General features: G+C 41.1%; 1 protein-coding gene and 1 pseudogene across 25 annotated transcripts in view; one reads left to right on the top strand and one right to left on the bottom strand.

Annotated features, from left to right (window-relative positions):
* The window catches only part of APLP2 (amyloid beta precursor like protein 2), a 67,578-nt gene that overhangs the window by 27,147 nt on the left and 24,076 nt on the right, over nucleotides 1–16,355 (top strand). For 19 of the 25 annotated variants that reach the window (XM_055273743.2, XM_055273748.2, XM_055273755.2 and 16 more), the window contains exons 2-3: nucleotides 5,928–6,101; nucleotides 7,038–7,161. In XM_055273743.2, coding sequence (XP_055129718.1) covers nucleotides 5,928–6,101; nucleotides 7,038–7,161 — 298 coding nt within the window. Of the gene's footprint in view, nucleotides 1–5,927; nucleotides 6,117–7,037; nucleotides 7,162–16,355 lie in introns of all 25 variants that reach the window. The other 6 variants (XM_055273767.2, XM_055273761.2, XM_055273764.2 and 3 more) reach the window with 2 other exon arrangements.
* LOC129480033 (uncharacterized) lies at nucleotides 10,641–10,767 on the bottom strand (annotated as a pseudogene).

Below are 16,355 nucleotides of genomic sequence, written 5' to 3' on the forward strand. Positions count from 1 at the left end.
ATCCGATTTGTTTAGTAGCTGCCTTTAATGTAAAAATATAGAAGGCCAGAGAGAATCTAGGAAACACTGCTCAGAAGCTTTCAGATTTAACTATAGGAGTTCATTCATAGCAGGTTTAGGAAGCACATTGCTTCCGACCTGTAGATTTGGCTTTTCACTTACATATTTATCATGTCTTCTTGGATTTTCTTCACTTAATTCTATCTGAGCTTTTGAAGTGGGAAGCAAAGGATTCGGGAGAGAGCACTGGTTTCAGTACATGAAAATATCCCTGGGGTTTCCTTACCTTTATCTTTGGGTATCCCCATTTTCCTCCACACACAATCCAAGTTTCTAGCCATAATCCTTAGATTACAAAAGAACAGGCCTTTTGGTACACATCTTTTTTGTTTTTGAGACAGATTCTCTGTCTCTGTTGCCCAGTCTGGAGTGCAGTGGCGTAATCTCGGCTTCACTGCAAACTCTGCCTCCTGGGTTCAAGCGATTCTAGTGTCTCAGCCCCCCCATGCCTGGCTAATTTTTGTATTTTTAGTAGAGACAGGGTTTCACCATGTTGGCCAGGCTGGTCTCGAGCTCCTGATCTCAGGTATCCACCTGCCTCAGCCTTCCAAAGTGCTGGGATTACAGGTGTGAGCCACAGTACCCGGCTTGGTACGCATCGTGAACTAAGTGTGAAAATTATGCACATCTGTCTTGTGCATCCTTTATAGCTTTTAATGATTTGTTTGAATTAAGCACCACTAGAATATTACCTATGAATAGGTGTGTGTTCCTTTCTACACATATCTTTAGGTGTTTTTTCCTTCTTTGGGGGAAGCAGGAACTCACCTTAGTCTGTAGCTTCATGTGCATTCATACTGAAGGCAGAGGGCCTTCTACTTTAATAAATGAGTATTCATCCCAGCAGGGTAAAGTCAGTTCTAGTTAATAAAGGTGCTAATTGTTTGTTGGGTTTAACTGAGGTGTTTTTCAGCCCTGATAGATATTGGCAACATTTTAATTCCAAATTAGCTTTCTCCCAGCTGTCCAACAAGGGTTGGTGCTTCCTTCTCTTATACTAGTAGAAAGCAGGTTCATTTTAATAAGCTTTGAAGCAGAACATATGTCAGATGGTAAATTGGTCCTGGAAAAAGACCATAATATATTTCACAATCAAATTTAAGTTCCTGATTAGAAGGGTTGTTCATGTCTGTGTAGTTCATCAGCATAAATAAATGAAAGTTTCCTAGAAAATCATACATTTTCCATATATTTTAAAAGTCAGCTAGGCGTGGTATCTCACACTTAGGATCCCAGTCCTTTGGGAGGTCAAGGCAGAAGGATCACTTGAGCCCAGGAGTTTGAGACCAGCCTGGGCAACACAATGAGAACCCCATTTCTACCAAAAAATAAATACGTGTATACTGGGTGTGATGGCGCATGCCTGTGGTCCCTGCTACTCAGGAGATGAAGGCTGGAGGATGGCTTGAGCCCAGGGGGTCGAGACTGTAACGAGCTGAGATTGCCCCACTGCACTCCACCTGGGTGACAGAGCAAGACCCTGCCTCAAAAAAAAAAAAAAAAAAGGTGGGGGCATCAAAGCTACCCTTTCTTGTTAATAGGAAAACCATGTTATGTATGTGCTGTTTTTAAAAAGAACAACATAGTAGATCATATAACCTAACCCTCCTCCTCCACAAGTTTTAACTTAAGAACTGTTTTTTGTTTTTTTTTTAATTTTGAAGAAGGTTTTGCAATTGGGGACTCTCATGGCTATAACCATGAGTAATGGCATGTTTCTAGAGAGATGCCTGTGCTTCTCTCTCTCTCTCCCTCTCTCTCTCCCCCCCCTTCCTTCTTTCCTTCCTCCCTCCCTGTCTTTCTGTTTTTTTTTTTTTTTTTTTTTTTTTTTTTTTTTTTTTGAGACGGAGTTTCGTTCTTGTTGCCCAGGCTGGAGTGCAATGGCGTGATCTCTGCTCACTGCAACCTCTGCCTTCCGGGTTCAGGAAGTTCTCCTGCCTCAGCTTCCTGAGTAGCTGGGACTACAGGCATGTGCCACCACACCAGGCTAATTTTTTTTTTTTTTTTTTTTTTTGAGACGGAGTCTCGCTCTGTCGCCCAGGCTGGAGTGCAGTGGCGCAGTCTCGGCTCACTGCAAGCTCCGCCTCCCGGGTTCACGCCATTCTCCCGTCTCAGCCTCTCCGAGTAGCTGGGACTACAGGCGCCCGCCACCACGCCCGGCTAATTTTTTTTGTAGTTTTAGTAGAGACGGGGTTTCACCGTGGTCTCGATCTCCTGACCTCGTGATCCGCCCGCCTCGGCCTCCCAAAGTGCTGGGATTACAAGCGTGAGCCACCGCGCCTGGCCTACACCAGGCTAATTTTGTATTTTTAGTGGAGATGGGGTTTGTCAATGTTGGTCAGTCTGGTCTCCAACTCCCGACCTCAGGTGATCTGCCTGCCTTGGCCTCCCAAAGTGCTGGGATTATAGGTGTGAGCCCCCATGCCCGGCTGATGCCTGTGCTTTTCTCGTGCATGTCTGCAGGAGCCTTGCTGTCGTAATGTTACTTGTCACCTATAGCTTCTGAGCTGTTAATGGTTAGACTGCACATAAAGGGATACGGGCCAAAGACAGATCTTATGAAATAGCTGATTATTTTTACCCAACACGAGAGAAAATTATTCATGAATCCCCTTTAGTGTTCTGTGTTTATGAATGATGCCATCACATTTTGAGTCATGGGAGCCAAACTTGAACCTTCCTCTTCCTCATCCCTCATACCAGTTATCACACCTAGGCCTATTTTATGGTCTCTTGAATCTCTCTGTCCACCACTCCACCTTAGCCCAAGCTACCATTTATTCCTCTCTTGGAATGTGCAACTCCAGCATCCTGAATGATTTCGCTGCATACACTCATTTCCTTTCAGTCTGTTCTTCACCGTGCAACTAGAGAAAGCATCAGAGCTTTGTTATGAAAATAGTAACTATGCTTAAAGCCTCTCAACACTTCAGTGATAAGGACTGAAGTCCTTTCTTGGTCTGCAGACTCTTGTCCCTGCATGCCTCTCCCACCATCTCTCTGCCTCAAAATCAACACTGCCTCCATGTGGGATGCTTAAAGTGCTACTCAAGTGTCACTCTCTTTAGGAAGCTTCCTTGATCAGCTTCCTACCCAAGCTGAGGTCAGATAACGTTTTTTTTTTTGAGATTTGAATCTCACTCTCTTTCCTAGGCTGGAGTGCAGTTGTGCAATCTCGGCTCACTACAACCTCTGCCTCCCGGGTTCAAGCAATTTTCCTGCCTCAGCCCCCTGAGTAGCTGTGATTACCGGCATCCGCCACGGCATCCGCCACCACACCTGGCTAATTTGTGTATTTTTAGTAGAGACGGGGTTTTGCCATGTTGGCCAGGCTGGTCTTGAACTGCCGACCTCGTGATCTGCCCGCCTTGACTTCCCAAAGTGCTAGAATTACACGTGTGAGCCACTGCGCCCGGCCCAGATTCCTTTTTTATGTGCTTTCTCAACGCTGTGTTCTTTTCCTCCTTAGGACATTTGGGAATGTGATCACACTTTTTGTGAGTTTTAACTCTTGCATTAGAGCCCCAAGAAAGCAGGTCATGACTTTTTTGCCCACTCTTATATCCTAAACACTTAGCATATTTCTTTGCAAAATAGTAGTTGCTCAATGAAATTTTGTTTTGTGGGTAAATTAAGTAAAATTATTGGAATTTTAGTAATTCTCTACTTTCATGATTTGGTGTGTGCAAAGGATTAGAAAGTAGATTTGCTTTTACGAGGACAGACTGCAGTTGGATTATATGTTCTAAAGTTAGAAGTATCCCAGGTGGGGATTGAGGGTTAGATTTTTCCTTTGCCTAAGTCTCAGGATACAGAATCGACGTGCAAAAATCACAAGCATTCCTATACACCATTAACAGACAGAGAGCCAAATCATGAGTGAACTCCCATTCGCAATTGCTTCAAAGAGAATAAAATAACCTAGGAATCCAACTTACAAGGGATGTGAAGGACCTCTTCAAGGAGAACTACAAACCACTGCTCAATGAAATAAAAGAGGACACAAACAAATGGAAGAACATTCCATGCTCATGGATAGGAAGAATCAATATTATGAAAATGGCCATACTGCCCAAGGTAATTTATAGATTCAGTGCCATCCCCATCAAGCTACCAATGACTTTCTTCACAGAATTGGAAGAAACTACTTTAAAGTTCATATGGAACCAAAAAAGAGCCCGCATTGCCAAGACAATCCTAAGCCAAAAGAACAAAGCTGGAAGCATCACACTACTTGACTTCAAACTATACTTCAAGGCTACAGTAAGCAAAACAGCATAATACTGGTACCAAAACAGAGATACAGACCAATGGAACAGAACAGAGCCCTCAGAAATAACACCACACATCTAAAACCATCTGATCTTTGTCAAACCTGACAAAAACAAGAAATGGGGAAAGGATTCCCTATTTAATAAATGGTGCTGGGAAAACTGGCTAGCCATATGTAGAAAGCTGAAACTGGATCCCTTCCTTACACCTTATACAAAAATTAATTCAAGATGGATTAAAGACTTAAATGTTAGACCTAAAACCATAAAAACCCTAGAAGAAAACCTAGGCATTACCATTCAGGACATAGGCATGGGCAAGGACTTCATGTCTAAAACACCAAAAGCAATGGCAACAAAAGCCAAAATTGACAGATGGGATCTAATTAAACTAAGGAGCTTCTTCACAACAAAAGAAACTACCGTCAGAGTGAACAGGCAACTTTGGGAGAAAATTTTTACAGTCTACCCATCTGACAAAGGGCTAATATCCAGAATCTACAAATAACTTAAACAAACTTACAAGAAAAAAATCAAACAACCCCATCAAAAAGTGGGCAAAGGATATGAACAGACACTTCTCAAAAGAAGACATTTATGCAGCCAACAGACACATGCAAAAATGCTCATCATCACTGGCCATCAGAGAAATGCAAATCAAAACCACGAGATACCATCTCACACCAGTTAGAATGACAGTCATTAAAAAGTCAGGAAACAACAGGTGCTGGAGAGGATGTGGAGAAATAGGAACACTTTTACACTGTTGGTAGGACTGTAAACTAGTTCAACCATTGTGGAAGACAGTGTGGTGATTCCTCAGGGATCTAGAACTAGAAATTCTTCAAGGATCTAGAACTAGAAATACCATTTGACCCAGCCACCCCATTACTGAGTATATACCCAATGGATTATAAATCATGCTGCTATAAAGACACATGCCACACGTATGTTTATTGCAGCACTATTCACAATAGCAAAGACTTGGAACCAACCCAAATGTCCATCAATGATAGACTGGGTTAAGAAAATGTGGCACATACCATGGAATACTATGCAGCCAAAAAAACGATGAGTTCATGTCCTTTGTGGGGACCTGGATGAAGCTGGAAACCATCATTCTGAGCAAACTATCGCAAGTACAGAAAACCAAACACCGCATGTTCTCACTCATAGGTGGGAATTGAACAATAAGAACACTTGGACACAGTGTGGGGAACATCACACACCGGGGCCTGTTGGGGGAGGGATAGCATTAGGAGATATACCTAATGTAAATGACGAGTTAATGGGTGCAGCACACCAACATGGCACATGTCTACCTGTGTAACAAACCTGCACGTTGTGCACATGTACCCTAGAACTTAAAGTATAATAAATAATAGGATTTTTCCTTTGCCTTTCACTTCGATCATATACATCCAAAAGTCACTTTTTATTCTGTTCTAGCTCCTGGGAAAAGGATTTGTTTATGAAGATACAAATAGTAAATAATTAAGATTTTTAAAAGATGAATTCTGTCACATAGACCTGAATGACTGTTGCCTCTGTGCTAGCCTTTTTGGAGTAAACCTGCGATTTTCTTCCCTTTGGTAGGCTCTTGCAGCCAATGCCGGAACAGGATTTGCTGTTGCTGAGCCTCAAATCGCAATGTTTTGCGGGAAGTTAAATATGCATGTGAACATTCAGACTGGGAAATGGGAACCTGATCCAACAGGCACCAAGAGCTGCTTTGAAACGAAAGAAGAAGTTCTTCAGTACTGTCAGGAGGTAAGAGTGTTGCCAGTAAGTTAAAACTGTTATTTTTCTGGGGCAGGGTTGAATCTGTTTACCTTAGAAATAGATATCCTGTCATTCTCTTTTGACCTAAGACCAAGAAGCTAATGACCGGAGCCCCAAGCCTTTTGTTTCTAAGTGTGCGGTATGACTGAGACCTCTCGAAGGCTTTGCCTGCCTGTTCTGTGAGCTCTCAGTTCTTTAAGGAAGGGATACTGCAGAAGCCTGGCAAGTGCCATGGAAGTGCAGCCTGGTTCTCATCCTCCCACTTGTCTTGGAAGATGGAAAACAAAACATGTCTCCTTACTGACAGAAAGCCACCAGTACTATAAATGATCATCTCAGGTCTGATTCAACTTTGTGTTAAAGAGAAAATGATAGGAGATGTTATAACTTGTATTTATTTTTTCTGATAGAGACAGGGTCTTGCTACGTTGGCCAGGGTACTCTCAAACTCCTGGCCTCAAGCAATCCTCCCCAGCCTCCCAAAGTGCTAGGATTACAGGCACCAGCCACCACTTCTTACCGAGATGAGCATCAGGGCCAGGGTGATGTTGTTCTGTAATTTCATTCACAGACGTTTCCATAGACTTGCCTCACGGACTCATCAGTTCAACACCTACCCTACAAGCAAACTTGACATCTCATGAATTTGTTTTGGGCTGAAAGCTTGCTGCTTTTGTTTGTCCTTCAATACATATTCCTTTTGAAAAGAGAATGCATGCAAGTGTTCAGAAATCTAACCTGTCAAAAGAAAACAAATACAGTATCTTTATTTGATGACTTCAGTTAGAACCAGGGGTAATGGAATGGAACTTTAGATGTATATAGGATAAGCGTGGAGGCTGAGTAAACTTAGACACTCCATCCTTACTTGCAAGTGTCTGTCTGCAGATTGATTTATTGTGTGTGTTTTTATTTTCTTAACAGATGTATCCAGAGCTACAGATCACAAATGTGATGGAGGCAAACCAGCGGGTCAGTATTGACAATTGGTGCCGGAGGGACAAAAAGCAATGCAAGAGTCGCTTTGTTACACCTTTCAAGTGTCTTGGTGAGTGTTCTTGGTTACTTTTCAGGAAGTGCCAGCCCCCTCCCATTTTAAATTTAATTTTCTTTTGGCTCACAGTGAAAAACTTACACCTGGTAAGAAGCCGAGTGCGACATGAATTTATTGGGGAGCATTTCTCTTAGGGGTGTTTACTGACTTCGAGTGTCAGTGGTTGACCTCCTCTCAGTGATGGCTAACTCTGCCTTCCCATTGTAGACATCCTTCCTCAGGACTGAATAAGGGCGCTACCCACAGAGCAACTGCACTTATGCCCTCACATTGTTTGATATCAGTGGTTTACGTGATAGTGGTGAGTAGTATTCAAGAAAGCAGCCCCAGGAGAAGAGTCTTCTGTTTCCCTTACTTTCATCCCACGCACGTTTGCACCATTTGACCAAATTTCTGGTAGTTTTCAGGAGAAAGAAAAGTGACTTATGGCAGCCTGTGGACAGTCAAGGGTACTGGGGCCAGGGCTTATAAGACCTGCCATTCTGAAGGGTTTGGGGCTGGTAAGCGTGTTCATGACTCCGTGTTGCTGGTGTCAACATTCAGAGCCAATTTGATTAAAACGGTAACAGTTTGTTATGCAGAAACAGAGTTGTTGCTTCAAATGCTCAGGGAATATATTCATTTTAACTATTTGTGCCTGATACATTGGAATTCACTCATATCTGTGGTCTGGGTGATTCAGGAACAGATGTGGTCACAGAAACTTCAAAGGCCAAAAACAATCAATTTTAGATTAGCCCTGATGGGATTAAAGTAGATACAGCATTAATATAGACATCCTGAGTGGTTCTGTAGCTATAGGTAATTGGAACTATTAACTTATTCTCCTCTCTCCCTTCTTTAAAACCTTTCCTTCAGCTGCTGATGACAGCAAAATGGAATGTGATACTTTTTCTCATTCTCACATGTAGCCAAGCCGCAGGAAGAAGCAGTGCCCCTGAACAACACTGTTTAAAGTGTGTGGCAGTTAACTTTGTTTTAAAAGTATTCGTGAGGAGAAAGAGGGACATTGTGTGCTTACCACCGTTTACTTTAAAACTGAGCACCTCAAGGTTGGGAGACTTGTTAAAAATGTTGTGTGATGTGGTTTAACGATGCTTTCTATTCTGTTTGGCTCTGAGAAATCTCTAGGTATGAGGTTTCATTCGTTCGTTAAATTCTCAAACTAAAAGTGAAATGAGATTATCCTGGTGTATTTGTAGACAGTGGATAGAAAGTGCTTGAAATCATTTCTTCTGCATTGCTCCCCCTGAAGACTTTGCAGCCTGATTATCTCCTCTCGTTTGTCCTTGTCACCTCCCCACCCAGACATCTGAGTGGGACCTGGGAGACCCTTTGATTCTTCTGTTACCCTTTATCTCCCTGTGTCCGGTCAGTTTCTGAGCCAGCCTGATACTTGCCTCTTAAATAGGCTTATAGTCATGATTTTCAAACTGTGCGCCGAGGCGCCTTGGGGCATTGCAGCAAAACTCACAGGGCATTCCAGGATGTTTTTGATTTTTCAAGGTAAATGTAGTGACATCTGTCAGGCATTCTGCAAACTACTAGCTGGAAGTAATTTACAGTTTCAACATGAGATCATTTCATTTATTTTGATGACTTTGTATCTCTGTGAAGCTATGTTTTTAGTTCTGTGATAAAAAGCAAGTATCTTTTGAAAATCGCTGAAAAAGAAATGAGGGTGATAGTGTTCGGTCTGATTGCAGTTGGGGGAGATGTGCAGGGCCCAGTGGGCACTAAGGTGACAGGACATAGTACTTATTAAGTTGTTGGGTCTAACTACTTAACTTTTCGGTATTTTTTTTAGCCTAGGAGTCCTGTGAAAAAATTCCTAAGACACTCAGGGTGCTATGAGTCAAAAATGTGGTCATCGCTGGCTTGTGTCCTCTTCCTGCATCAGATTCCCACTGCCCTAGCTCAGCCTGTGGTCAGTTCTTGTCTGGGCTGAGAGCAGCCTCCATGCTGTTTCTGAATGCTGGTTGTCCAGTCTGTTGCCTGCAGATTGAAAATGAAGACTGAATCATGTCTTTCATGCACAAAATCTTAAAAAAGAATGTTGAAACTCCTTAGCATGGCTTCAAAACTCCATGATCTGGCCCTTGCTCAACTCCTGTGATCTCATGTTTTAGGCTTTATCAGCATTGACCACCCCAGGGTGCTGGGTCACGCACCATCCAGCTCTCATCATTTGGAATGGCTTTCCTCTGCCGACTTTGCTTGGGAAGTTCTTCCTGCAAGGCTTACCTCAGGAGTTGCCTCCTTTAAAGGGAGCCTTTCCTGGTCTTATTTTCTATCCATTCATCCAGGTTTCTGTAATACTCCTTGCTGTTGCCATTGCACTTATCACGCTGTGCCATGATTGTTCATAGACCTTTCTCCAACTATGCTGTGAACACCTTGCCAGCAGCGACCCTGTTTTAGTCTTTTTTGTCAACCTCAGCACCATGGTAGTGCCTAGAATATAGGATATACTGTTTATGATAATTATAACGCAAAAATACTACTATAGTTGGTACACAACAGAAATTTTATTTTATTGCTTTATTTCCCAAATGATAGAGTTTAAATTTGTTAGCATGTTACAGAACCAAACAATAATATTGTCATTAATGAAATGCATAAAAGACAGTTTAACCATAATCCATTTGGTACCTTCTTTGCATTGTGGTCACTGAATAAAGCATTATACAATCTTTGGTGTTACTTCAGACGGTTATTCGTATTTACCCCAGCATCCATTTGGACAACTTCGTAACCAGTCGGTAGAGCTATCCATTGGTATTTTTACATAAGCACAGTTGCCTGAGCCTAAACTAGTAAGGGATGACATGACTGGAGTTTAAGGGAGGAAGTAGGAAAGACATATTGCAATTCTCCCTTATCAGTTAGATTTTGATGTCTCCCTGCCCCTTCCGCTATCACCTCCCCTTTGAGCACCCAGGCAGAACTGACATCATTTAGTTAATAATGGCCACCACCTTTTTCCCCCCATAGACTCCTTAGAAAGCCTTTTGATGATAGTCTTTTAGGGTTGCTGTTGCTTTTTTAAATTAAAAAATAATAGTCTAAAAATAATTTCAAATTTACAGAATGGTTACAAAAATGGCACAGAGTTCCTCTGTGTGCCCTTCACCCAGATTTCACATTTCCCAACTGTTAACATTTGATTAATGTGGTAAAAAATCTTGTTCTCCCTTCCCACCACCCCTCACACACATACTCGAGGTTTGTTATTTTTTGAATCACTTGGCAGTAAGGCAAACATGGTATCCTTATGCCTTAATACTACAGTGTGTATTTTTAAAAAGCAAGGAAATTCTCCTACGTAACCATGGTATAATCATCAAAAATCAAGATGTTGTAGACAATATCCAGTTGATCCAATATCTAATCTACAGACCCTACTCAGGTTTCGCCTGTTGTTCTAATAACATCCAGGATCTAATCCAAGATTACATGTTGCATATGTCCTTGTCCTTTGTGACATTTATTAATTTTTTTTAAACTACAGACCAGTTCCTTTATAGAAAAGTTTTCAATTAGCAATGATCACACTTCCGATAAACCACATTGGCTACGATACTGCCACTGCACAAAGCTCAGTTCCTTTATAGAATGCCTTGCAATTTGTGTTTTCCTGTGATCCTTTTGATTTATTCATTTTTGGGGGGAGTATCACAGAATCGTTCTCACTGCATCATAGTAAGAGTAGTACGATACCAGTTTGTTTCATCACCTGGCTAAGATGGTGTCTACATTCATTTTATTATGTACACGTTGTCTGCATTTGGCCAGTGGGGGCCCCTTTATGCTGGTTCCTGTGTCCTTTTTAACATGTCCCTATCATTCTTTGAGAACTTTACTTTCTGATGCAAAAGATTCTCCAAGTCCATTCTGTATTTTCCCTACTCCACTCCTGGAGTCTGTTTTCTCTGAGACACCATGGTTTCTTTTAGTGGGGAATGCTATTTTGAAATCCAGATCTGGGCCTTAGGTGATTTGTTTTTTGCTTTTGGTTATTTTTGGACAGAGATTTGGACAGGTAGTGTTATTGCGATATGAAAACTACTAAAGTTCTGATTTAATATCTACTTCGAAAACAAAACTGGTCTTGGCAGCTTTGAGGTGCTGTCTTCTGCATTTGTACCTTGGTCTGTTGGCATAGCTCACTTGTCCATTGCAGGTGTCCTTTTGCGAGTCTTCTAGCCTTTGAGTTCATGACAGCCATTGACAGTTCACCCTGTTCCTGGCGTGGATCCCTGTGCAAGGTGAATGTTCCCCTCGTGAGGGGTAGCGTGGATCCTTCACTTCTCTGAACCCTGTTTTCCCTGAAACATACCTCGGGTGACCACCAGGCCTCATTACATAAGGCTGTTTTCTCCACCTGGGTACAGCTTTTACCAGCTCGCTAAATTACATGGTTTTCCTGTTTGCACCTGGAGTGTGCTTTTGTAGTAAATTTATTATTTTTTTTAATTTTTAATTTTTGTGGGTACATAGTAGGTGTCTGTATTTATGGAGTACCCGAGATATTTTGATACAGGCGTATAGTGTGTAATAGTCATGTCAGGGTATGTAGTAGATTTACTTATACGGATGGGTGTTGGAGGCTTCCTCAAGTAGGTAAACAGCCTTTGTTATTTATTCTGAAAGGAATTTCAGCAACTCTGAAAAAGCTCTAAAACCTGGATGGCTGCCACAGCACTGCTGGAGAGAAGTAGTAGGAAAGAAAAGCTGAATCACAGGGATGATTAGAAATTGGAGATGAAACCTAACTGCAGCTTAAATGAATATTGTGTAGGTTAGGTTTTGCTATATTGCCATATTCATTGATCAGCAAAAACAATAGAGCTTTATGTTTGTCCAGTGACTTAGGAAATTGTGGCAATTATATTATACTCCGCTGATTAAATTGAGGATGTTACCAGCTTGAATATAAACTATTAAAGTGAGAGCGAACCATTTTCAATGTTCTATAAAACAGAGTAATACTGATCTGCCTAGGTAAATTTTTTTCCCTTAGGAGCTTCTGATAAAAAATTGTAGCAAAGGCAAAGAGTAGCAATGAAATGATAGAGCGGATGCTGGGATTGAAATGTGTTTCCTCTTCCAGTCTACCTTTTTAAAAGGGGTTTATTTTTCAATAAAAGAAGTTTGCATGGGGGGAAGGGGACAAAAACAATTATTTTCAGTTTCTGTACTAAGTTAACTGTGATTAACATTTTGGGGTATAGATGAACATTTTTTTCTTTGGATACACATGGAAATGTATATACTTTTAAATGTTTTTTCCCTAACTGAGATTATACAATGTATACTCCTGTTTATTTTTTAAGTTCTGTTTATTTTTATTTGACATTTATTGAGCTTTTATTATCATGTGCTACTTTTAGGGATACATACATCTTTGAATAAAAGATAGGTTGGAAAAAAAAAAAGATAAAGTTGGCCTTAAGTAACTAGCCTGAAGAAGGGGTTAGAGATATGCAGTGGGTTTGCTTTTTTTGGTTTGTTCAGTGATTTTAAAAATTATTAAACCGCCATGGAAAAATGTCCATGTTAAATATACACATAAGCCATATCTCTTGTAACCCCATACTATTCTGTTGTATGTCTGTATGTCATTTAATTAATTCCCTTTTGATGGACATTTAGGTTTGTTCTAGTTTTTTTATATTAATAACACTAATGAATATTTTAATTCACTTGCCTAGTTATTTCCTTAGGGTGTGTGCGTATTTTTTTTTCTTTTTTTCTTTTTATTTTTGAGATAGGGTCTCTGTCACCCAGGCTGGAGTGCAGTGGTGCAATCTCAGCTCACTGCAGCCTTTGTCCCGCGTGTCCCCCCTCCACCCTGCAGCTGAGATGACAGGGATTCGTCACCACGCCTGGCTAATTTTTACTATTTTTAGTAGAGACAGTGTTTCCCCATGTTGGCCAGGCTGGTCTTGAACTCCTGACCTCAAGTGATCCGCCTGCCTCAGCCTCATAAAGTGCTGGGATTACAGGCATGAGCCACTGCATCCAGACATCCTTAGGGTATATTTTTAGAACTGGAATTGTTGAATCAGAGTACTGTTAAAAAATATATATATATATATTTTTAGGCCGGGCATGGTGGCTCATTCCTGTAATGACAGCACTTTGGGAGGCTGGGATGGGAGGATCATTTGAGATCAGAAGTTCAAGACCAACCTGACCAACATGGTGAAACCCCGTCTCTACTAAAAATAGTAAAAATTAGCTGGGCGTGGTGGCGAACACCTGTAATGTCAGCTACTCGGGAGGATGCAGTGAGCCGAGATCGCACTGCTGTACTCCAGCCTGGGTGATAGTGTGAGACTCTGTCTAAAAAATAAATAAATAAAAAGTTAAATTTTAGAATTTAGTTTGTTTTCAAATTCAGTGGTGTTCTCTTTTGCTTTTTAGAGATCAGACAGATTGACTCAGTCATGGAATAGCTGAAGATTAGTGGCATTTAATTTTATGGTTTAGCATGGAATTATTTTATTAAATTTTTGGCATTTCCAAAAAGGTTTTGATTTTAAACTTTAATTCTGAAATATTATACCAAGCATCCTGAAGAGATAAAACATAATGTGATGGTTGCTCAGTTACTTGGGAGGCTGAGGCAGGAGAATCGCTTGAACCTGGGAGGCAGAGGTTGTAGTGAGCTGAGATTACGCCACTGCACTCCAGCCTGGGCGACAGAGCGAGACACAATCTCAAAAAAAAAAACAGTTGTAGTGTTTCTATAGAATATAGATTAGTAGTGAAATTGCTGCTTTAAATTTTTTTTGATGTTACAATTGTACATTTAAAAGTGAGGTTTTACAAATTAAAGTGCATTAACTGTTGCTTAAATATAGATTGCTTTATGAGTATGGTTGTATAGTTCGTATAAAACTAGTTACTCAAGACTTCACAGTAACATTAACATCAATAATGCCTACCAGGTGTCAGTTTCTGTTTTTATTTTAAACAGCAAACCCAAATGTGGAACAATCGTTTCTGTTCTAAGCTTTTCTTGTTGTATAGATTATGTCATTTAGTCCCCACAAGATAAACCGAGGGACAGAAAGGTTAAGTAACTTGGCTAAGATTATTCTGCTAGTAAATGACAGTGCTGAGATTGAACCCTGGCATTCAACCCTACATATACTTTTCCTTAAGTATACACTTTTGTTGCTTTCTGTCATAAATGAACAAATATAAAAACAGCCCAGTTAATTCAGAATAATCACATTAAACCATGTGAGTTGGTGGTTGGATGTCAGAATTAAAATAATTTCTACTTAGATTGAGTATCAGGGTTGTTCGTTCTCGTAGAGCCAGATTCTGGCTTACCATTGGTGTTTTTGCTATTTTTAAGCAATGCTTATAAATCTAGTTGATTGCTAAAGCCTGTATGCAGGTACTGCCTCCCCTAGAGCCTTTGGGGTCCTCGAGTAAGCAGTGTGTCAGGCTCACTTTCACATTCCTGCTTCAGTGTCACATTGAGCTGTGTGATCCCAAAGTCCCTGTGCTAGCAGTGCTGAGAAACCCGACTGCCGTTTGTAATGCTGTTTTCATATGGGGGGACTGTTACACTGCTACAGCTTGTCATGTCAGGAGCCCATCTTCCCCTACTCACCACATCAGCAACTCCCTTTCTCTTACCACTGGGGCAATAGAAAGACTGACTTCAGTGCTTGAGCCCGAGGCCTAAGGCAGAGGATCCTGATAGACCCATCCATGATGGCGAGGCTGGGGTGGGTCTGTGTAGACTTCCCACTAGGCTGGGCCCTAAGCCCTTTCTTAGACCGCATTACTTTCTCATGATATTTTCAGGGTTTTTCCCCCTTAACCTCAGAGGTTAGTCTGCCTGCTGCATCTTCCTGCCACTGCTTCCTGCATCTCTCCCTGGGCTAAGCACCCTTCTCGCCCTCTCTTCCTCTCCCTCTACACTGTGTGGAGCACATGGCAGACGTATGCCCAGTGCAGATTACTGAGCCTTACCTTACACTACTGAGTCAGAGTCTTTGGGTGGTCATCCAGTGATGTGTTGTATGTTTCTAACTTTTTAATGTGGCAAATTACAAACATGGCCAAACAAGAGACGATGATACCATTCACCCTCATGTACTGGTTGCCCAGCTTTGTAACCACCATCAGTTCATGAGCCACTCTTCCTCCTTCTATAGGCCCACTCCCTCACAACCCTGATTATTTGGAAACAAATCAGATACCATTTTTTTCCCCGTAAATAAACAGCTGTGTGTATCTTTCTCCCAACTTTGTGGGACAAGTTTTAGAAAATGTAATAGTGAGTACCTCTGTACCCTTTACCTAGACTCTCCAATTTTGCCTGATGCTTTTCTCTCTCTGCATCTTGTATATATTTTTGTGTTGCTAAACCATTTGAAAGTAAGTTGGGCTATCATGACGGTTCATTTCTAAGTATTTCAGCTGGTTTCTCCTAAGAGCCAGGGACATTGTCCTGTATATAATGACAATACAGTTGTCATGTTTGGAAATTTTCCTAAGTGTCCAACTAGTGTTCTTTATAGCTTCCTTTTTAAAAGGATCACATGCTACATTTCATCTAGAATAGTTCCTTAGTCTTTCTTTAAAAACGAAAACTTTCGTGACAGTGATATTTTTTAAGAGTCCATGCCATTCGTTTAACATAATATTCCTGAATTTGGATTTGTCTTAGTGTTTTAGCATGATTAGATTCAAATGATAATATATTTTGGCAGAAATACTGTGTAGGTGATATATTATTTTTAGGACATCACACATATAGGTTTGCTCATTATCAGTGATGTTAAATTGGTTATCTGGCCAAGGGAGTTTTGCCAAGGCTTCCCACTGTAAAGGCACCTTTGCCTCTTTGTAATGAATCATTGATTATTCTTACTGGATTCAGTTATTACATCGTGTTTTGTCTACAGTAAGATTCATCTGTACTTCAGTAGAACACCTGGTTTTAGTTTCTTGGGCATTTGATTAGAAGAGGTATGGGCAGAAATAAGGAAGTCAGAGCCATGTGGGGAGAGTAGCTGCGTGTGTTTGAGGTGGGCATGGAGGTGATCCTGTTATATTCCCCGTCACGTGTTGCTGTAGCCCTGCAGTGGGACTGCAGTCAAGGGGCTTTTAAAAGGTCCCTGGCATCATGGCTCTGACAGGTTGGTGAGTTCTTGTGG

This window comes from Symphalangus syndactylus, chromosome 3 (assembly GCF_028878055.3).
Source record: "Symphalangus syndactylus isolate Jambi chromosome 3, NHGRI_mSymSyn1-v2.1_pri, whole genome shotgun sequence".
NCBI lineage: Eukaryota > Metazoa > Chordata > Mammalia > Primates > Hylobatidae > Symphalangus > Symphalangus syndactylus.